This window comes from Bufo gargarizans, chromosome 6, assembly GCF_014858855.1.
Source record: "Bufo gargarizans isolate SCDJY-AF-19 chromosome 6, ASM1485885v1, whole genome shotgun sequence".
Classification (NCBI taxonomy): Eukaryota; Metazoa; Chordata; class Amphibia; order Anura; family Bufonidae; genus Bufo; species Bufo gargarizans.
In genome coordinates, this window is record NC_058085.1 from 326,273,831 (window position 1) to 326,292,252 (window position 18,422).

At 45.7% G+C, this 18,422-nt stretch overlaps 1 protein-coding gene across 3 annotated transcripts; it reads right to left on the minus strand.

Moving 5' to 3' along the window:
• Window positions 1-7,064: 7,064 nt before the first annotated feature.
• BORCS7 (BLOC-1 related complex subunit 7) lies at window positions 7,065-18,271 on the minus strand. 3 transcript variants are annotated; one of them, XM_044297379.1, is made up of 7 exons: window positions 18,156-18,271; window positions 15,612-15,784; window positions 12,527-12,589; window positions 12,288-12,368; window positions 10,450-10,493; window positions 9,653-9,673; window positions 7,065-7,773 (listed from the first exon to the last, which is right to left on the minus strand). In XM_044297379.1, exons 2-7 carry the CDS (start codon window positions 15,768-15,770, stop codon window positions 7,722-7,724), a joined length of 420 nt encoding a protein of 139 aa, XP_044153314.1. In that variant the 5' UTR covers window positions 15,771-15,784; window positions 18,156-18,271; the 3' UTR covers window positions 7,065-7,721. The 3 variants fall into 3 exon arrangements, with proteins under 3 accessions (XP_044153314.1, XP_044153315.1, XP_044153316.1); XM_044297380.1 differs by having other exon boundaries at window positions 18,207-18,270; XM_044297381.1 differs by lacking the exon at window positions 12,288-12,368.
• Between the last annotated feature and the right edge of the window lie 151 nt (window positions 18,272-18,422).

Genomic DNA, 18,422 nt, shown 5'->3' on the forward strand with positions numbered 1-18,422 from the left:
CAAGGTATTCAATGAGGGGCCTGGCGAGTTCATAGAAATGTATTTTCTTGGCATAAGTTAGCGGAAATTGTTTTGTTTTTTTTTTCTCACTTTCTGCTAACTTAGGACAAAAATTTAAATCTTTCATGGACTCAATATGCCCCTCAGCGAATACCTTGGGGTGTCTTCTTTCCAAAATGGGGTCAGTTGTGGGGTGTTTGTACTGCCCTGGCATTTGAGGGTCTCCGCAATCATTACATGTATGGCCAGCATTAGGAGTTTCTGCTATTCTCCTTATATTGAGCATACAGGTAATGAGATTTTTTTTTCCGTTCAGCCTCTGGGCTGAAAGAAAAAAATGAACGGCACAGATTTCTTCATTCGCATCGATCAATGTGGAGGAAAAAATCTCTGCCCAAAAAAAAAAAAAGGAGGGGAAAGGCGTCTGTCAGGACATAGGAGCTCCGCCCTACATCCATACCCACTTAGCTCGTATGCCCTGGCAAACCAGATTTCTCCATTCACATCAATCGATGTGGATGAATAAATCATTGCCGGGATTTTTTATATTTTTTTTACATACAAAGTGTTTGCCAAAGCATAGGAACGCCGCCTCCTCCTCAGCTCGTATGCCTCGGCAAACGTATCTGTTACTGCAGAGTAGAAATCTCGTCTTGCAGCGCCGCATACACCGACTTGCGTGTAATCTGACAGCAGCGCAATGCTTCTGTCAGAATGCACATCGGTGCTGCAGCTAGTCGATCGGTTGGTCCACCTGGAAGGTAAAAAAAGAAAACAAAAAAAATAAACCAGGCCGCAACGCAATAATTTTATTAACTTTGGAACAGAACATATAAACTTTAACTTTTTGAACTAAGGCTGCTTTCACACTAGCGTTCGGGTGTCCGCTCGTGAGCTCCGTTTGAAGGGGCTCACGAGCGGACCCGAACGCAGCCGTCCAGCCCTGATGCAGTCTGAATGGAGCGGGTCTGGTGGCGTTCAGCCTCCGCTCCGCTCGCCTCCGCACGGACAGGCGGACAGCTGAACGCTGCTTGCAGCGTTCGGGTGTCCGCCTGGCCGTGCGGAGGCGTGCGGATCCGTCCAGACTTACAATGTAAGTCAATGGGGACGGATCCGTTTGAAGATGCCACAATATGGCTCAATCTTCAAGCGGATCCGTCCGAGGCTATTTTCACACTTAGCTTTTTTTTGCCATTTTAATGCAGACGGATCCGTTCTGAACGGAGCCTCCGTCTGCATTAATATGATCGGATCCGTTCAGAACGGATCCGATCGAACGCTAGTGTGAAAGTAGCCTAAACATTAACCTTTTTGCTTACTGGTGTTTTTTTTTTTTTACCTTTATAGAACAAACCTCATGGGTCAATGTGCAAAGCGCAAATCGCCCAAAGATGTGGCGAAGTGCGTTATGCACTTTGTCCCAGGTGAAAGGAGACGTTTGCAGCAGCTGTGTGAGTGAATGGGCCCTAATATCCCTGTGTGCCTCTCCTGGTGAGATGATCCCTATGCTAGGTGTACCTGTGTGTGGTACTTCCGGAAACACTCCCCTAAGCATAGGGCAGGGTGGTCAGGACAGTCAGGACAGAAATAGCGGGTGTCACGCCTTATTCCACTCCTGCTACAGACACAACATTTTTCTCGGGGTGGCGGTCGGTTTTAGGTACCAGGAACGACACTGGGGAAATGTCGCTCGTGTAGACGGCTAACTACACTGGTGGATGGGGCCACGGAACCTCCTGGGTACAGGAGGTTCGCGATGATCTCTTCCTGATATTTGAGGAAGGATCCAGTTCTCCCAGCCTTAGGCCTCTTTCACACTACAGTATGTTGAATTCAGTGTTTTGCGTTCCGTTTTTCACGGATCCGTTGTTCCGTTTTTTTGCTTTCGTTGTGGTTCCGTTTCCGTTCCGTTGTTCCGTTCCGTTTTTCCGTATGGCAAATACAGTAATTTCATATTAAAAATTGGGCTGGGCATAACATTTTCAATAGATGGTTCCGCAAAAAACGGAACGGATACGGAAGACATACAGATGCATTTCCGTATGTGTTCCGTTTTTTTTGCGGACCCATTGACTTGAATGGAGCCACGGACTGTGATTTGCGGCCAAATATAGGACATGTTCTATCTTTTCAACGGAACGGAAAAACGGAAACGGAATGCATACGGAACACATTCCGTTTTTTTGCGGAACCATTGAAATGAATGGTTCCGTATACGGACCGTGTACGGAACGCAAAAAACGGACCGTATACGGAACGCAAAAAACTGTAGTGTGAAAGAGGCCTTACTGTAGAGAACAAAACTATTATACAGAGCCAATTGAATTAAATATACAGACACCTTCTTATACCAGCGTCTGGTTCTGAGGGAAACTAAATACGGAGACAACATCTGGTCATTGAAGTCCACCCCTCCCATGTGAAGGTTATACTCGTGGACTGAGAGGGGCTTTTCAATGACACGGGTTGCTCGCTCAATTTGTATTGTCGTGTCTGCGTGAATGGAGGAGAGCATGTAAACGTCACGCTTGTCTCTCCATTTCACCGCGAGCAGTTCTTCGTTACACAGTGCGGCCCTCTGCCCCCTTGCAAGACGGGTGGTAACGAGCCGTTGGGGGAAGCCCGCGCGACTAGTTCGCGCGGTACCACAGGCGCCAATCCGTTCTAGAAACAAATGCCTAAAGAGGGCCACACTTGTGTAGAAATTGTCCACATAAAGATGGTACCCCTTGCCGAATAAGGGTGACACCAAGTCCCAGACTATCTTCCCACTGCTCCCCAGGTAGTCAGGGCAACCGACCGGCTCCAGGGTCTGATCTTTTCCCTCATAGACACGAAATTTGTGGGTATAGCCTGTGGCCCTTTCACAGAGCTTATACAATTTGACCCCATACCGGGCGCGCTTGCTTGGGATGTATTGTTTGAAGCCAAGGCGCCCGGTAAAATGTATCAGGGACTCGTCTACGCAGATGTTTTGCTCTGGGGTATACAAATCTGCAAATTTCAGGTTGAAATGGTCTATGAGGGGCCGAATTTTGTGGAGCCGGTCAAAAGCAGGGTGGCCTCTGGGACGGGAGGTGCTGTTATCACTAAAGTGCAGGAAACGCAGGATGGTCTCAAATCGTGTCCTGGACATAGCAGCAGAGAACATGGGCATGTGATGAATTGGGTTCGTGGACCAATATGACCGCAATTCATGCTTTTTAGTTAGACCCATGTTGAGGAGAAGGCCCAAAAAAAAATTAATTTCGGAAACTTGGACTGGTTTCCACCGGAAAGGCTGGGCATAAAAGCTTCCCGGGTTAGCGGTTATAAATTGTGTGGCATACCGGTTTGTCTCTGCCACAACTAAGTCTAAGAGCTCCGCAGTCAAGAACAGCTCAAAAAATCCCAGGGCCGAACCGATCTGAGCTGTCTCAACCCAAACTCCAGACTGGGCGGTGAAAGGGGGAACTACAGGTGCGGCTGAAGTTGGGGACTGCCAATCAGGGTTTGCCAGCACCTCAGGGATTCTAGGGGCTCTACAGGCACGTCTTTGCGGTGGCTGCAACGGGGTCACTACTGCACGTGCCACCGTACCAGCTTCAACTGCCCTTCTGGTGCTCGCTACTTCACCATGTTCTACGGCAGTGCTGGTACTAGGTCCAGGAAGGGCTGCGCTGCTGGTGTATGCCTCACCACGTAATCCGACAGCGCCAGCCCCACTCTGCTGCTCTTGAAGCGGATCCTGCGCAACCTGCGGTCTAGCGACACGGGACCGGGTACGCCTGGTGCTATCAGGGACCTCAGCCTCCTCGTCCGAACTTTGGGTCAGAGAGCCACTGCTTTCTACAGGTTCGTATTCTGACCCGCTAGATTCATCAGATGAGGGTTCCCATTCCTCATCCGACTGGGTCAGAAGCCTGTAGGCCTCTTCAGAAGAATACCCCCTGTTTGACATGTGGGCAACTAAATTTAGGGGTATTCCCTGAGACTACCCAAGAAAAAAAAGCAAGCCTGTCTTACAAATGGGAGGCTAGCGAAGTACCGGAGGCCGCTGCGGTTGATAAAAAATATAAAAACTGATTTTTTTATCGCCGCAGCGCGTGTAAAGTAAATGTGCAGTGATCAAAAAAAAATATTTTTTGTCACTGCGGTGGGGCGGGCGTGGGTGAACGCACGTGTGGGCGACCGATCAGGCCTGATCGGGCAAACGCTGCGTTTTGGGTGGAGGGCGAGCTAAGGTGACACTAATACTATTATAGATCTGACCGTGATCAGTTTTGATCACTTCCAGATACTATAAAAGTACAAATGCTGATTAGCGATACGCTAATCAGTGAATCAGTGACTGCGGTGCGGTGGGCTGGGCGCTAACTGATCCCTAAACTACCTAACCAAGGGGCCTAAACTATACCTAAAACCTAACGGTCAATAACAGTGAAAAAAAAAAGTGACAATTTGCACTGATCACTTTTTTCCTTTCACTAGTGATTGACAGGGGCGATCAAAGGGGTGATCAAAGGGTTAATTGGGGTTCAGGGGGGTGATCTGGGGCTAGTATGTGATGTTTGGTGTACTCACTGTGTAGCCTGTTCCTCTGCTGGATCCAACCGACGAAAAGGACCAGCAGAGGCGCAGGGCAGCCATATAACAGATCATATTTACTAATATGATCTGCTATCTGGCGCTCTGATTGTTTTTTTTTTTTAAATCAGCAACCTGCCAGCCGCGATCATTGGCTGGCAGGTTGCTGACGAAATGCTCCTTGACAAAATGCCGACCCGCGATGCGCATGCGCGGGCCGGCTGTGACCGAAATCTCGCGTCTCGCAAGATGACGCGCCGATGCGTCCAGGAGGAGTAAATCAACCACCTCCCGGACACATCGGTGCGTACAGCGGTCGGGAGGTGGTTAAACACAAGTCACCAGACAGTTACCACATGGAAAGTAAGGGTACTTTTACACCAGCATTTTGGCTTTCCATTTTTGAGATCCGTTCAGGGCTCTCACAATCGGTCCAAAACGGATCAGTTTTGCCCTGATGGATTCTAAATGGAAAAGGATCCGCTCAGAATGCATCAGTTTGCCTGCAGCGTTTTGCTATCCGCCTGACAAAGCGGAGCCAAACAGATCTGTCCTGACACACAATGTTAGTCAATGGGGACTGATCCGTTTTCTCTGATACAATCTGGCACACTTTCAATGGTGTTCAAGACGGATCTGTCATAACTATAGAAGATATAATACAACCGGATCCGTTCATGACGGATGCACGCGGTTGTATTATTGTAACAGAAACGTTTTTGAAGATCCATGACGGATCCGCAAAAAATGGTGGTGTGAAAGTAGCCTATGTCTGCATTCACATCTGCTTTGTAAAATCGTCCAGGCTGTTACGGCAGATAAACAGCCTGCCGGAGTTCACCATATCCGGCATAGCCAGATAATGCCACAAAACTGATGGATCTCCATTGACTACAATGGGATCCAACGGGGAAATGGCCACTTTTGAGCATAAATACCAGCTTTCAGCTGGACAAAGTCCTCCATGCACAACTTTTTGTCAAGCCGAAAGCCGGCATAATGGAGGAAAGCCAGTGTAGTCAATGAGGATCCGGCGGTTTCGCTGCATCATCTGGCTATGCCGGATATGATGAATTCGAACAGGATATTCCTCTGCCAGATTTCACAATGCAGATGTGAACCTAGGGTTAGGCTCCCTTTACACATTATTTTCCACTGGCGGTTTTTCCACCACTAAAACAAATTCCATAGAGATCACTCGTGTTTTTTCACTAGATGCTATTTTTTTTATGGTGTTTTATACCACTTTTTTTTCCTAAGTGACCGCATTATTCTAACAAAAACAAGCTTGTGCGCCCTGTGCTTCAAATATATTGGAAACCATCTAATTCAGACAAGATTGTGTTTTTATGCATAAAAAGCCAACTAAAATCTGTTGACTTACTGTAAAGTTCAGATGAGCAATGTTTTGCTTCATTATTACCAACGCCATTTATTAGAGACAGAAGAAACCATGCCGTTATAAAAAGGATAACATACCTTCATATTGTACAAAACACACAATGAATTTTACAGCGATGAAGTAGATTAGCATGAAAAATCCTAATAAATAATATGACAGACCACTGGGGAAGATTCATCGGTAATGAGGAATGCATTCTGGATTCTCATTCGTCTGAACCATGGCTATAATATGTTTATTAAACTTGATGAATACCCATATGAGTCTGGTTCATTTACACAGTGCAGTGGAGCACAGAGCCAAAGCATTGCTGCACCATGGCAAACCGCAGGTAAGTATATTAAGGGGTTAAGTCATATAAAATAAAAAATGGCTTAAAATTTAATTAAAAAAACAATGCATACTGGCCTGTTTTCTCTGTTTCTTCTTTCTGCACTGCGCTCTGTCCCCCCACTGCTGACATCATCTTCTTGGCTGCAGCAGAGACGTTCCGTGCCCTAGTCGCCACTGCAGCCAATTGGCCTCAACAGTGCACAGGACTTCTGTGCTGAGGCCAGTGATTGGCTGCAGTGGCGACTAGTGTACGGAATGTCCCTGCTGTGTGCACAGAAAGTCACTGCTTCAGCTAGAAAAACGAATAGCAGCGGTGCACAGCGCAGGAAGCAGAAGAGTAGAAAATAGGCGAGCATCCATTTATTTTTTATTTTATTATAGGCCACTTTCAGGGGTTGCCTGAGTTTTTATATAACTTGGACAACCCCTTTAAGGATCTGCCACAGCTGCAGTCTGTGGTACAACCATGTGTAAATGTGTGTGGTAAAACTACTGCAAGAACCTCATGCATTTAAAGAGGACCTGCTGCCTCTCCTGACATGTCTGTTTTAGTAATTACTTGCATTCTCCATGTAATAATCTATTCATATGACTTTGTGTTGCGCCACTCCTTTATTATTCCCACTAAATGTTTAGGAATATTGAGCGTCACCAGCTGGGGGGGGGGGGGGGGGTGTCCCTGCACAGTCTGCCATTGGACGCACTGATTGGATAGTGTCAGACTGTGCAGGGACATGCCCCCATCTGATGACACCAAGATATATATATACATCTAGTGGGAATAACAGAGGCATGGCACAACATAGATTTATAAGAACAGATGCTCCAGAATTGTTATTACATGGGGAATGCAAGTACTGTAGTTACCAAAACAGGTCCTCTTTAACTTCAGTTTGCTGCACTGCACTAACAGCGCAGGTCCCAGCTGCACCAATTATCAATAAACCGCAAGCCTGACCTGTGATACGTGTTCTCCCTGTAAACATTGAGACATATGGTGCAATATGGACTTCATAAAATGTCTCAGCTGTCTGATAAATTTCGAACCCTGTGACAGTTTTCAGGCTCATGAGAGTATACGGACGAGGGTCAGCAATGGCGACGGGGCACAGAGTCATACCATTACTGCAATGCTGTAAATCTGTAAGTTTAACCGTCACTGCAAAACGCATGCAGTTTCACCGCAGTGTGGTAATGCTATGGCTTTATGCCGCACCACCTTGACCAAGAGCTACACTTGTGGGACATTGACAAACCCGCCCTACAGTGCTATAAACTGTGAATTACAAAAGCAACTTCAAGTATAGGCTTCTTCTGGAACAACTAAGAGAGCCGTCCGCCAGCGGGCAAACACAACAGCATTCAGTGGCCTTCAGACTTGTAGTATTCAGGATTTAGTCCGGAGGAAATTGCGTTCTTCTCACTTTAACAGATGCTTCAACTGATCCTGAAGATTGGATGACTGCTCAACGCTAGACACAAAACAGAGGAAGGATTATACATATAATAACCGCTATACACTGAGCAAGCAAACGCATGTTATATGATGAGGAGGTTACAGGAAAGGCCTTGTACAAACAGTGCAGTTTGCAACCAAGGCTGCATTAAAAAAAAGATGTACAGTTGATGGCCTAGCAGTAGGATACGTCATCACTAGAGTTGAGCAAACCTGCTTTTTGGTTGGTTCGAGTATGGGTTCGGGGTTTAAGTGAATTATGTAATGGATTCCGTTCCGTAATTCAATGCCGGCATGCTGCATAATATAAGTGTATGGCCAGCTCCGGGGGTTCCGTTCTGCTGGCCATACACTTGTATTATGACGGAATGCCTCTAAAGGTATTCCGTTTGGCATGCCGGCATAGAATTAATTTATGGATTCCGTGAGAACAGAATCTATTACGTAATACACTTAAACCCCAAACCCGAATCCGCCAAAAGGCAGGTTCGCTCAACTCTAGTCATCACTTTGTCACTGGTTGGGATCGGACCTTTGGGACCCCCGCCATTAATTCTGAAAATAAAGGAGCTGCAGCGCTAAGGGCTCATGCACACGAACGTATTTTTGGTTCACATGCGATCTGCATTTTTTGTGGGTGAGATGCAGACCTATTCACTTCAATGGGGCCGCAAAAGATGCAGACAGCACACCGTGTGCTGTGCACATCCGTATGTCCGTTCCGCAGACCCATTTTATGGACAAGGATACAACTGTTCTATAGAGAGCAAGATCTTTCCGCCAAATGAAAACACACACAGTCGATATCCATGTTTTGCAGATCCGCAAAAATGGCAATGGTCGCGTGCATGAGCCCTAAATCAGTGCTACAGCCCCTTCACTGTTTTTCCCTACACAGGGGCAATCATGGCCTCCCAACAGCGATTTCTGCTAGTCAGAATAAAACATTTAAATTAAAGGTTAATAATGTTTATATAATATTAATTTTAGACCTCCTGCACACAACCGTATCTGTTTTGCAGTCCACAAATTGTGGATCCACAAAATACAGATGTGGTGCGTGTACAGAATAAAAATACATATTCTTGTCCGCAAAACGGACAAGAACAGGGCAGGATTTATAATTTGTGTCCTAGCCGCACAGATTAGGACAGCACAGCGATCCGTAAAAAATGCGGATTTAACATGGAACAAAAATACGATCGTGTGCATGAGGCAATATTTTTTCAAAACTGGTAAAAAGAAACCCACACACATCGATGCTGTTGTGAGGTGTTCACCACAGTCCATTTAATAATGGTAACATGTTATTTACATTGCCCCATGAATAATGTAAAAAAAAAAAAATATATATATATATATATATATATATATATATATATATATATATGTTAATCAATAAGTCCCAAATACCCCAAAATGGTACCAATTTAACTACATCTCATCCCACAAAAAATAAACCCGTATACGGCTACATCAGAAAAATGCATGAGACGTGCCATTATTGAGCAGAAGTAGTAAAAAATAAATAATACATTAAAATAAAATAAAACTATACATATTTGGTACATATTTAATATTGCTGACCCAGACAATAAAAGTTACATGCTAAATACTACAGTATATGTTGCATGGTGAATGCTGTAAATTTAAAGTGCAAAACACAATAGTGGAATATCTTTTTTCCCATTACAGCACGCCGAAATGGTGTCCCTAAAAACGACAATTCGAAAGAAAAATATAAAAGTTTTTGCAAGAGAAAAAAATAAATAAAAAATAATAGTTGAGAAAAGTTGATAATCCTCAAATTAAAAACAATCAAGATTACTATTTTATTTTTTGTCCAGCCCTAGTTACACACAACTTAGCGATATGAAGGAAATAGCGGTACCCACTTCTTCTGGATGGCTTCTTGTCTGAAAGACAGATGATAAAGATAAATGGAGTTAATGCAGTCTTGAGCTGATGATACAAAATGTCTGCACACTTTAGAAAGATATCGGCCAAACCAGCTGTTGGCATGTCCCCCATAAAAATGCATGTGTTGGTTCTGAACGGGGACATGGGAGTAGACCACTGCGAGACACCTTTTTTTTTTTTTTTTTTTGTTTCCCCCGCCAGGAACAACAGGCTCGGCAATCCGATTCCTCTTTCACCCAAAATCTGCATGGAAAGTCGGGACATTCCCATGCACATTCCGGCTGATCCCGCCGGAATCGCGTCTGCCCGACATTAAAGGGGTGTTCTGGGAGATCAATATTGATGACGTATTGTCAGGATAGGTCATCAATATCTCATCGCGCAGGTCCGACACCGGGTACTCCTGCTGTTTGAAGAGGCCATTGCGCTCTGGTGAGTGCTGCGGCCTCCTCACAGCATACCAAGCACAGCGCTGTTCATTGTATAGTGGCTGCGCTTGGTATTGCAGCTCAGCCCCATTCACTTTAATGGGGACTGAGCTACCAATAGGCCACATCACTGGCCTAGGGAGAGACCACATCCTCTTCCTAGACCAGCAACATCACGGTCATTTGTCGTATTGTGAAGGTTGCAGTTGATCGGCGGGGGGTTGGAGTCGACCCTCAACGATCAGAGAATATGCCATATATATCAAAATCCCTGAAAACCCCTTTAACGTAATGTGTATGTGCGCCCCGCCCCCCCAGAATATAGGTGTAATAAATGCACTTACTGATACTGTAGATGAGTCGTTATAATTGCCATTTTTCTCAGGCTCTGAAAAGATCAGATATGGTACAAATTAAAATAATCAGTAAAGCAGAAGCACTGAACGGCTGGATGTTGCATATCTGCAGGGTATGTTCCATGAGACAGGTGCAATTCAAACAGAGAGCCTATAGATGGGTGCTGAGTAAAACATGGCTGCATTCTTACAGAAACAGCACCGCAACTGTCACTAAAGTGAATGGGGTTGAGCTGCAACCATATACAACCTGTGGACAACAGTGTCCCCTTTTTTTTTGTAGAAAATAGCCATGTTTTTCTAATCCTACTTAAAAAAGTTGCCATGATAGCTCTTGATGATGATTGCCTTGCTTTGTGCTGCATTCCCCAGACCCCAATTCCAAATATATAAATCTTGGTGACCTCTGAGATTGTGGCCCCCACTACTGAATTCCAGAATAAAACATATTTACAGCAGAGTTGCTGGCAGTATCAGGGGTCTATATTAGTAAACATGACCCATGTCATACCATGTGTGGGGGATCCAGGGGGCCGACTGTCACTCAAGGTTCCACATGCTCCTGAGCAAGATAGGATTGGCCCACTAGAGAAACAGAGGATACTCTGGGGGGCAAAGTTCTGACTCAGCAATGAGCCCCTTATAATACAAGGCCCCTAAAGTCTAGCAGAAGCTAATTTGGACCTTACCTTGGAACCAATACCCATGCTGACATATTCTGGAGCTCTTTATAGACATTAGCATCCAACTGTCCCCAATGGGGCTCACAATCTAAGTTCCCTATCAGTATGTCTTTGGAGTGTGGGAGGAAACCAGAGAACCCGGAGGAAACCCACGCAAACACAGGGAGAACATACAAACTCCATGCAGATGTTGTCCTTGGACGTATATGAACCCAGGACCCCAGAGCTGCAAGTCACCCGTACTAACCACTGAGCCACCGTGCTGCCCATGTGTCCTGTGTACAAAGAGGAAGGGTTTTCAGAATCATTTTCTCTGATGGGCCCAAGAACCTTCAGTCCGATACTGCTCCTGAGCTTTATTTAGAATACTGGTGGCAATCCAAGATTACATCTGTATCCATCACAGATAATTTTCATTGGATTCCCCTTCTAAATTATCATTTTTACTTTTGACATGTCAGAAGTTTTGATCTGTGGGGGTCTGGGCATTGAGATCCTCATTGATCAGTAAGGCTGATTTCACACGAGCGAGTATCAGACAGCTCCAGTCCTGACCTCCCAGCACTGACGGGGTTGCATAGTATTATATTGATTTATGGTGCTATGTAACCCTTACAGTTCTAGAATGTATTGGATAACACTGACAGCATTATGTCAGCATTATACAATACATTCCAGTCCTCTAAGGGCTACATAGCATCATAAATCAATATAATGCTATGCGACCCCGTCAGTGCTGGTAGGTCAGGACGGGAGCTGCCACATACTCACTCTGCGAGTTCGGAGCGTGACACTCGCTCATGTGAAACCAGCCTAAAAGAACAAAGGGAGAAGCTCTCAGCCAAGCTCCTTCAGCTATGATTGCATCTGCTCGGCTCTCTGCAGAGAATCATGTGAAGGTCAACCAAAGGAGCACAGTGCTCAACTGAATGCTTCTGTCCCGTTTAGTGATCATTGGGGTCTCTACACCCGGACTGCCACATTTTCAGATTTTCTCACACATCAAATGTTTTATAAAACAATAGTTACACTTCCGGAAAAAAAAAATATCCAAAAACCCCAATTGACTTTGCAATGTAATGTTTGGGCGTGGGGGCACTTAGGGTGCTGTCACACGTAGGGGGCTGCCACACGGAAGCATACCTCAAGCTGGGTTTCCACATTCAGGAGTTTTGATGCAGCTTTTGAAGCCAAAGCCAGGAATTGGATCATAAAGAGAGGACACTTACAAGGAAAAGACACAAAAGGTACAAAAACTGCATGAAATAGAACACAGAACGTGGAAACACATGCACCTCTCCTGCATCTCATCTCATGCACGGCCTTATTTTTCATCCATGTGTTTCACAACTTATTTATATGCAAGTTTATACTTTCCTTACATCTTCTGAATGTAAAATGGCATCTTCTTGCATGACCATGTTTCTTGCTGCATGACCAAGGAGCTAAAAAATAAATAAAAAAATATGTGATTTTGCATATCGGATAATGTATAAATTGTGAGCATCACACAATCAATGGTGGTGCCTATCACATTTTCATCAAGCAAGTAGCTCTCTGCAGGAGCCTTATGGTTGGCCTCTAAGACATACTGTACATGCATTGAAAACAATGGGCACCACATTATACCTCGTTTTCTCTAATCCTGTACTGCAGCAATAAGGATTACCTAAACTGAAAGAAACTTATATGTACTGTAAATGTCATGTGCCATTAGGCAATATTAATGCACCGGCACACTACTCTTTGTTTTGCCCTTGATTTACATTGTGAGCCAATATCACAAGACTTGTACATTGAATTATATGGGAAAGAAGAGCAAAGTCATCTTTAAAGTGATGCAAAAGCTTCATCCTACTAGAATTATGCAACACAATTAGGGTGCATTCATACGACCGTATCAGTTTTGCAATAAATTTAGGCTTTGCCTTATGGACGCAGACAACACACTGTTGACATCTGTGCGCTGTGCAGCCCCATAGAAATGAATACGTCCGCGTGCAATCCATAAAAAAATGCAAATCGGACACTGACTGAAAACACAGTTGTTTGAATGCATCCTTAGGGTACTTTCACACTAGCGGTTTTCTTTTCCGGCATAGAGTTCCGTCCTAGGGGCTCAATACCGGAAAAGAACTGATCGGTTTTATCCCCATGCATTTTAAATGGAGAGAAATCCGTTCAGGATGCATCAGGATGTCTTCAGTTCAGTCTTTTTGACTGTTCAGGACGGAGATAATAGCGCAGCATAGGAATGTATTAGTGCCGGATCCAGCATTCAAAATACTGCAACGCAGGATCCGTCCTTCCAGTCTGAGCATGACACCGGAAAGACGGATCCGGCATTTCAATGCATTTGTAAGACGGATCAGGATCCTGATCCGTCTTACAAATGCCATCAGTTGGCATACGGCGATGGAACTGCTTGCCGGATCACTCTGCCGCAAGTGTGAAAGTAGCCTTAGTTGTTTAGCTAGAACTTAAAATGTTGTGCTTAAAGATGTGCTGAATACATCAAATAATGTGTAATGTTTGATAAATCTGGCACAAATTACGGCGAGCAAATCGTCTTCAAAATTCCCCCCGCTGTGCGACTCAAAGCAGTGACTTAAGGGTTACGTGCTGTTGTGAGCTGCAGTAAATAATGGGGGATAATGTTAATACTTGGCACAAGCCCTTTAATGGGGGTTTCCAGCTTTTCACATATGATGGCCTATTCTCAGGATATCAGTATCTGATCAGCAGGGATCCGACACCCTGCACCCTCGCTGATCAGCTGTTCTACAGTAGTAGAAGCCAGCCCCGGAACTCCACGGCTCCATCCATTCTGTAGTGGCTGTAGCTGGTTACTGCAGCGCTGCTCTGAGTGAAGTGACTGGGAGAAGTGCTGCAGTAACCAGCTCCATCTACTACAGAATACACAATGTCAGCTACAAAGAAACATCTGATCAGTGGGGCTGCGGGGTGTCAGACACCTGCCGATCAGATAGTGATGGCCTATACAGAAGATAGGCTATCTCTTGCAATAAGCTGCAAAACCCCTTTAAAGGAGATATCCAACCCCTATAATGTTCCCCCTAATGCCTGGGCCCCTCATATAGATTATACTTACCCCGGTCCCTAGCACCCACATCGCTCCTGATGCCCGCACGGCTGTTGCTGCATCACCCCATCGCGCTGATCAAAACATCCGGTGATGGGGGGGGGCAGCCAATAGCAGGCTGCGACAGGGACAAGCCTCCCTAACATCACGGGTGACACTAGAGAGGCTCGTCCACGTTGCGGTCGGCTACTGGCTAAGAAACCCCCCCCCCCAACCCCGTTGATAGATGTTTTGATCTGCACAATGGGCAGATGCAGAGATGGCCTTGCGGGCATCAGGAGTGATGTGGTTGCCGGGGAGCGGAGTAAGTGTAACCTATATGGGGGGGGGAGTCATTGTAGGGGTTGGATAACCCCTTTAAAGGGGTTATCCAATGTCTCCAACAGCCCCCCATGTGCCGGGCCCCTCAAAGGTAATATACTTACCTTACCCCGCTCCCCTCCTGCTGCTTCTCCCTGTACACGGATGAAAACATCCGGTGTCGGGGACGAGCCTCCATAGCGTCACCCGCGATGCTAAGGAGGGTCATCCCGGTCCCCGCCTGCCATTGGCTGCTCCCCACCCCCACCCCGAAACCGTATGTTTTCATCCATGTACAGGGAGAAGCAGCAGCAGCGGTGCGGGGACCAGGAGCGGCGCAGGGAGAGGGGTAAGTATATTACCTTTGAGGGGCCCGGCACATGGGGGGCCTGTTGGAGACATTGGATAACCACTTTAATGTTTCACAACAGAAGAAAAGTCAAAGCATCCGTGCAGCCACCGAGTCACGTTTTTTGCACTGGCCAAAATATCTGCGGCAACTTTTCTATGGGGAAGCATTAAGCCGTTGTCCCATGATAACCACCTGCGGATAAGTGTCTGATCAGTGGGGCTCTAACCATAGGGGCCTCCACTGATCATGAGAATAGAGGCCCGGTGTTCCCCCATTTGAATGAAGCAGCGGTAATGCATGCACACTGGCGCTCCATTCAACTCTACAAGGCTGATGGACATGGCTATATAGTGGTACCATGCATATATGACTGCCGCTTCATTGTAAGTGTTCTCCAGGTCTCAGGGGGTCGGACCCTGGCCGATCAGACATGGATCCCCTATCCTGTGGACAATCCCTTTAAGCTAGGGTTTTGCCATGACCACATGTCACTAGGTAACCCTTGCCTTGATGGATCAGCAAATGTCCTAGCCATTTTCTAGCCCGGCCTAAAGGTGTCCATAGACAAAACATGGCCAAAAATATTATGTGTATGGTGGGGCCTCTCCACCCTCCCTGGAGAAGAAGATAGGCCGCTGCCTGGTGTGTGTGACTACCAGACAACCACTGGCAAACTTTGACAAACGTGCACAGGGCCACACTCGTGTCTCACCTCAGAGCTGCGTGATCCTTTCAGCACTTGCTTGGTGAGAGCGATAACATCAGCACCGCACGTACTGACCTTCTCAGTGAGGAGCCCTTTTACTGACTGCCCATATTTAGTCTGCCCGTCCGTGGACGCTGCCATCTTAGCTACCACTTCCCTCTCCATGGTAAGTACAGCTGCTGTAATTGGCAAACATATATGTTCATTTAGCAAATAATAGTCAAAGATCACTTTTTTTTTTTATTACCATTACCTATCCCCTTTAGTTTATTATATATAATTTCTGTTATCGGATGTGACGTACGTGCAATATACATATTTGTTTAAAGGGGCACTCCTATTATAATAATTAAAGGCACACTATTAGGCCTTATCCACCCATCAGTGAATCACGGATGTGTGCTGTCTGTGTTCTCTACGGACAGCACGCGTACCCATTCATTTTAATGGTCCAGCTACACTATGACCTGTGTCAAGAAAGTTGGGTGACATTGTGGCTATAAATCTATTTAAATGGTGTTGCAATGCGACATGACGTTGCGACTGTGATGCAACACAGTCACAACATGGAGCACGTTCCATAGCAATACCAATCGAAATGTATTACATTAAATGCTGCCGTATAGCTGGACCCTAATGTGTGTATTCACGAATCTGTGAATTACCATGGTCCGGGGGTCCGTGGTTACTGTACAGAGCCATGCCCTATTTTTGTCCATTCCCTCACACCCATTATAGTCTATGAGTCTGTGAAAAAACACGGACACAACACCGATGGCATACGTGTTTTGTCCATGTTTCACGGATCGTTGCTAGGAAATGCTCATTAAATAAGTTTTCAGCTGGGCATTGTCTGTGGAATATGGATGACACAAGGAGGGAAAAAAGGACACATGGACCACGGATGAACCACTGACTATGCGGTTACTGATGTCATCATGGACGTGTGAATGAGGCCTTAGGATATGCCATCCCTTCATGATCAGAGAGTAGGGGTCAAACTTTAGGACCCTGCTGAACACCTTATGGGATCCTGCACAGGGCTATAAATGTTTTGCAGTGCGCAAATCGCAGAACACGGACACCGGCCAAGTGCATGCTGCCATTTTTTTTCTTACTCCTGCAGAAATGTCCTATTCTTGTCCACAAAACGGACAAGAATAGGACATGTTCTATATTTTTTGCGGGGCGGCGGAACAGGCAGAGAAGTGTGGACTGCAATAAAACATGGATCAGATGCCGACACAAACTACGGCCGCGTGCCTGAGCCGTATCTGTGGAACTGCTGGGACACTCAGAAGTCCTCAGAATGCAGGGGCAGGGACGCTAGGCGAGCACTGTGCTCACAGCACTTTGAGGGGTTAATAGGCACTTAAAGAACCCAAGGTATGTGCCAATTGTATTTGTTTGAAACATAAATTCAACTTCGACAATAAAAAAAAAAAAAGTGACATTTTTGGAAGGGTTTTTTCAATTTTAATGTGACTGTTAGGAGGATAAGGTACATATTACACGTGGCTTTTCATGTAGAAAATCCGCAGCGTAATGCAGTATAAGCTAAGTAGGTGAGATTTTCAAAATGTTATGAAACTGACCCAGAGTTGAAGGGAACCTGTCATCACCGTTATGCTGTCCATACTAATAGAGACAGGTGAGTTGATTTCAGCGGTCCGTCATTTATAAGTTAAAAGTAAGTGGTTGCCAAGAACCAACATCACAATCATTGCAGACTGGGCCTGGAAAAGAGTCCCGGCCACCTGAGAAGAGTCCTGGTTATTCATGAATTCCTGCTCTCCTCCCCACCTGCTGATGACTGACAGACTTCTACCTAGTTTTCTCCCTTTCTCTCTAGGAGAGAACTGCCAATCATCAGCAGATGGTCGGGGAGAGAGCAGGAGATTATGAATAACCAGGACTCTTCTCAGGTAGATTTGACTCTTTTCAAGGCCCGGGCTGCAATGATTGTGATGCTGGTTCTCGGCAACCACTTACTTTTAGCTCATGAGTGGCACGCCGCTGAGATCAGCATTTTTGTCATTATTTTATGCTGCCCTCAGTGAGATCAGCATAAAGTTGATGACAGGTTCCCTTTAAGGAAGAAGTGCAGCTTAGTTATGTAGTTCCCATTCACTGCAATGGGAGTTGCAGAACCAGCAGAGCACTGGCCTACTCGGCTATTTCCGTATTTCTGGCCACCTAGAGGATCACCCCTTTAAGGCCAGGCAAAGCAACATCATAAATAGGTACTATTGTAACAACGTGTGTATTTCTATATTAAACATATCCACATTATTTCCTGATGCCAGTGATATCATATTACTTAAGCCTCATTCACACATCAGTGTTTGGTCAGTGATTTCCATCAGTGATTGTGAGCCAAAACCAGGAGCGGAGCCTTCACAGAGATAAGGTATAAGGGAAAGATCTGCTCCTGTTCTGTGTTCTACAGGTTTTGATTGCACAGACTATGCACGATGAATCCATGCTGAATATTATATTCATGATATATAGCATGCAGCAGATTCGGCAGTGTACTGACAAATCCCTCACCTCGTTTATATAGGAATCCTACATCCACAAACACGAGCAGAGCCACATTACCTGCACTGTGACATGTCGCCCTGTCTGCAGCAGATGCTTCCTGTTATCCCACAATGCACTGCAGCTTCATGCTCCCCCTCCCCTTCTGTCTGTACACATGAGCTCACTGACCTCAGCAGCCGCCTGGAATGAAGTCTTCTGCCTGTGTGCCTGAAGCTCAAGGCTCTGCAACCGCTACATGCTGAAACTACCACTCCCAGCATGCACACTGGCTCA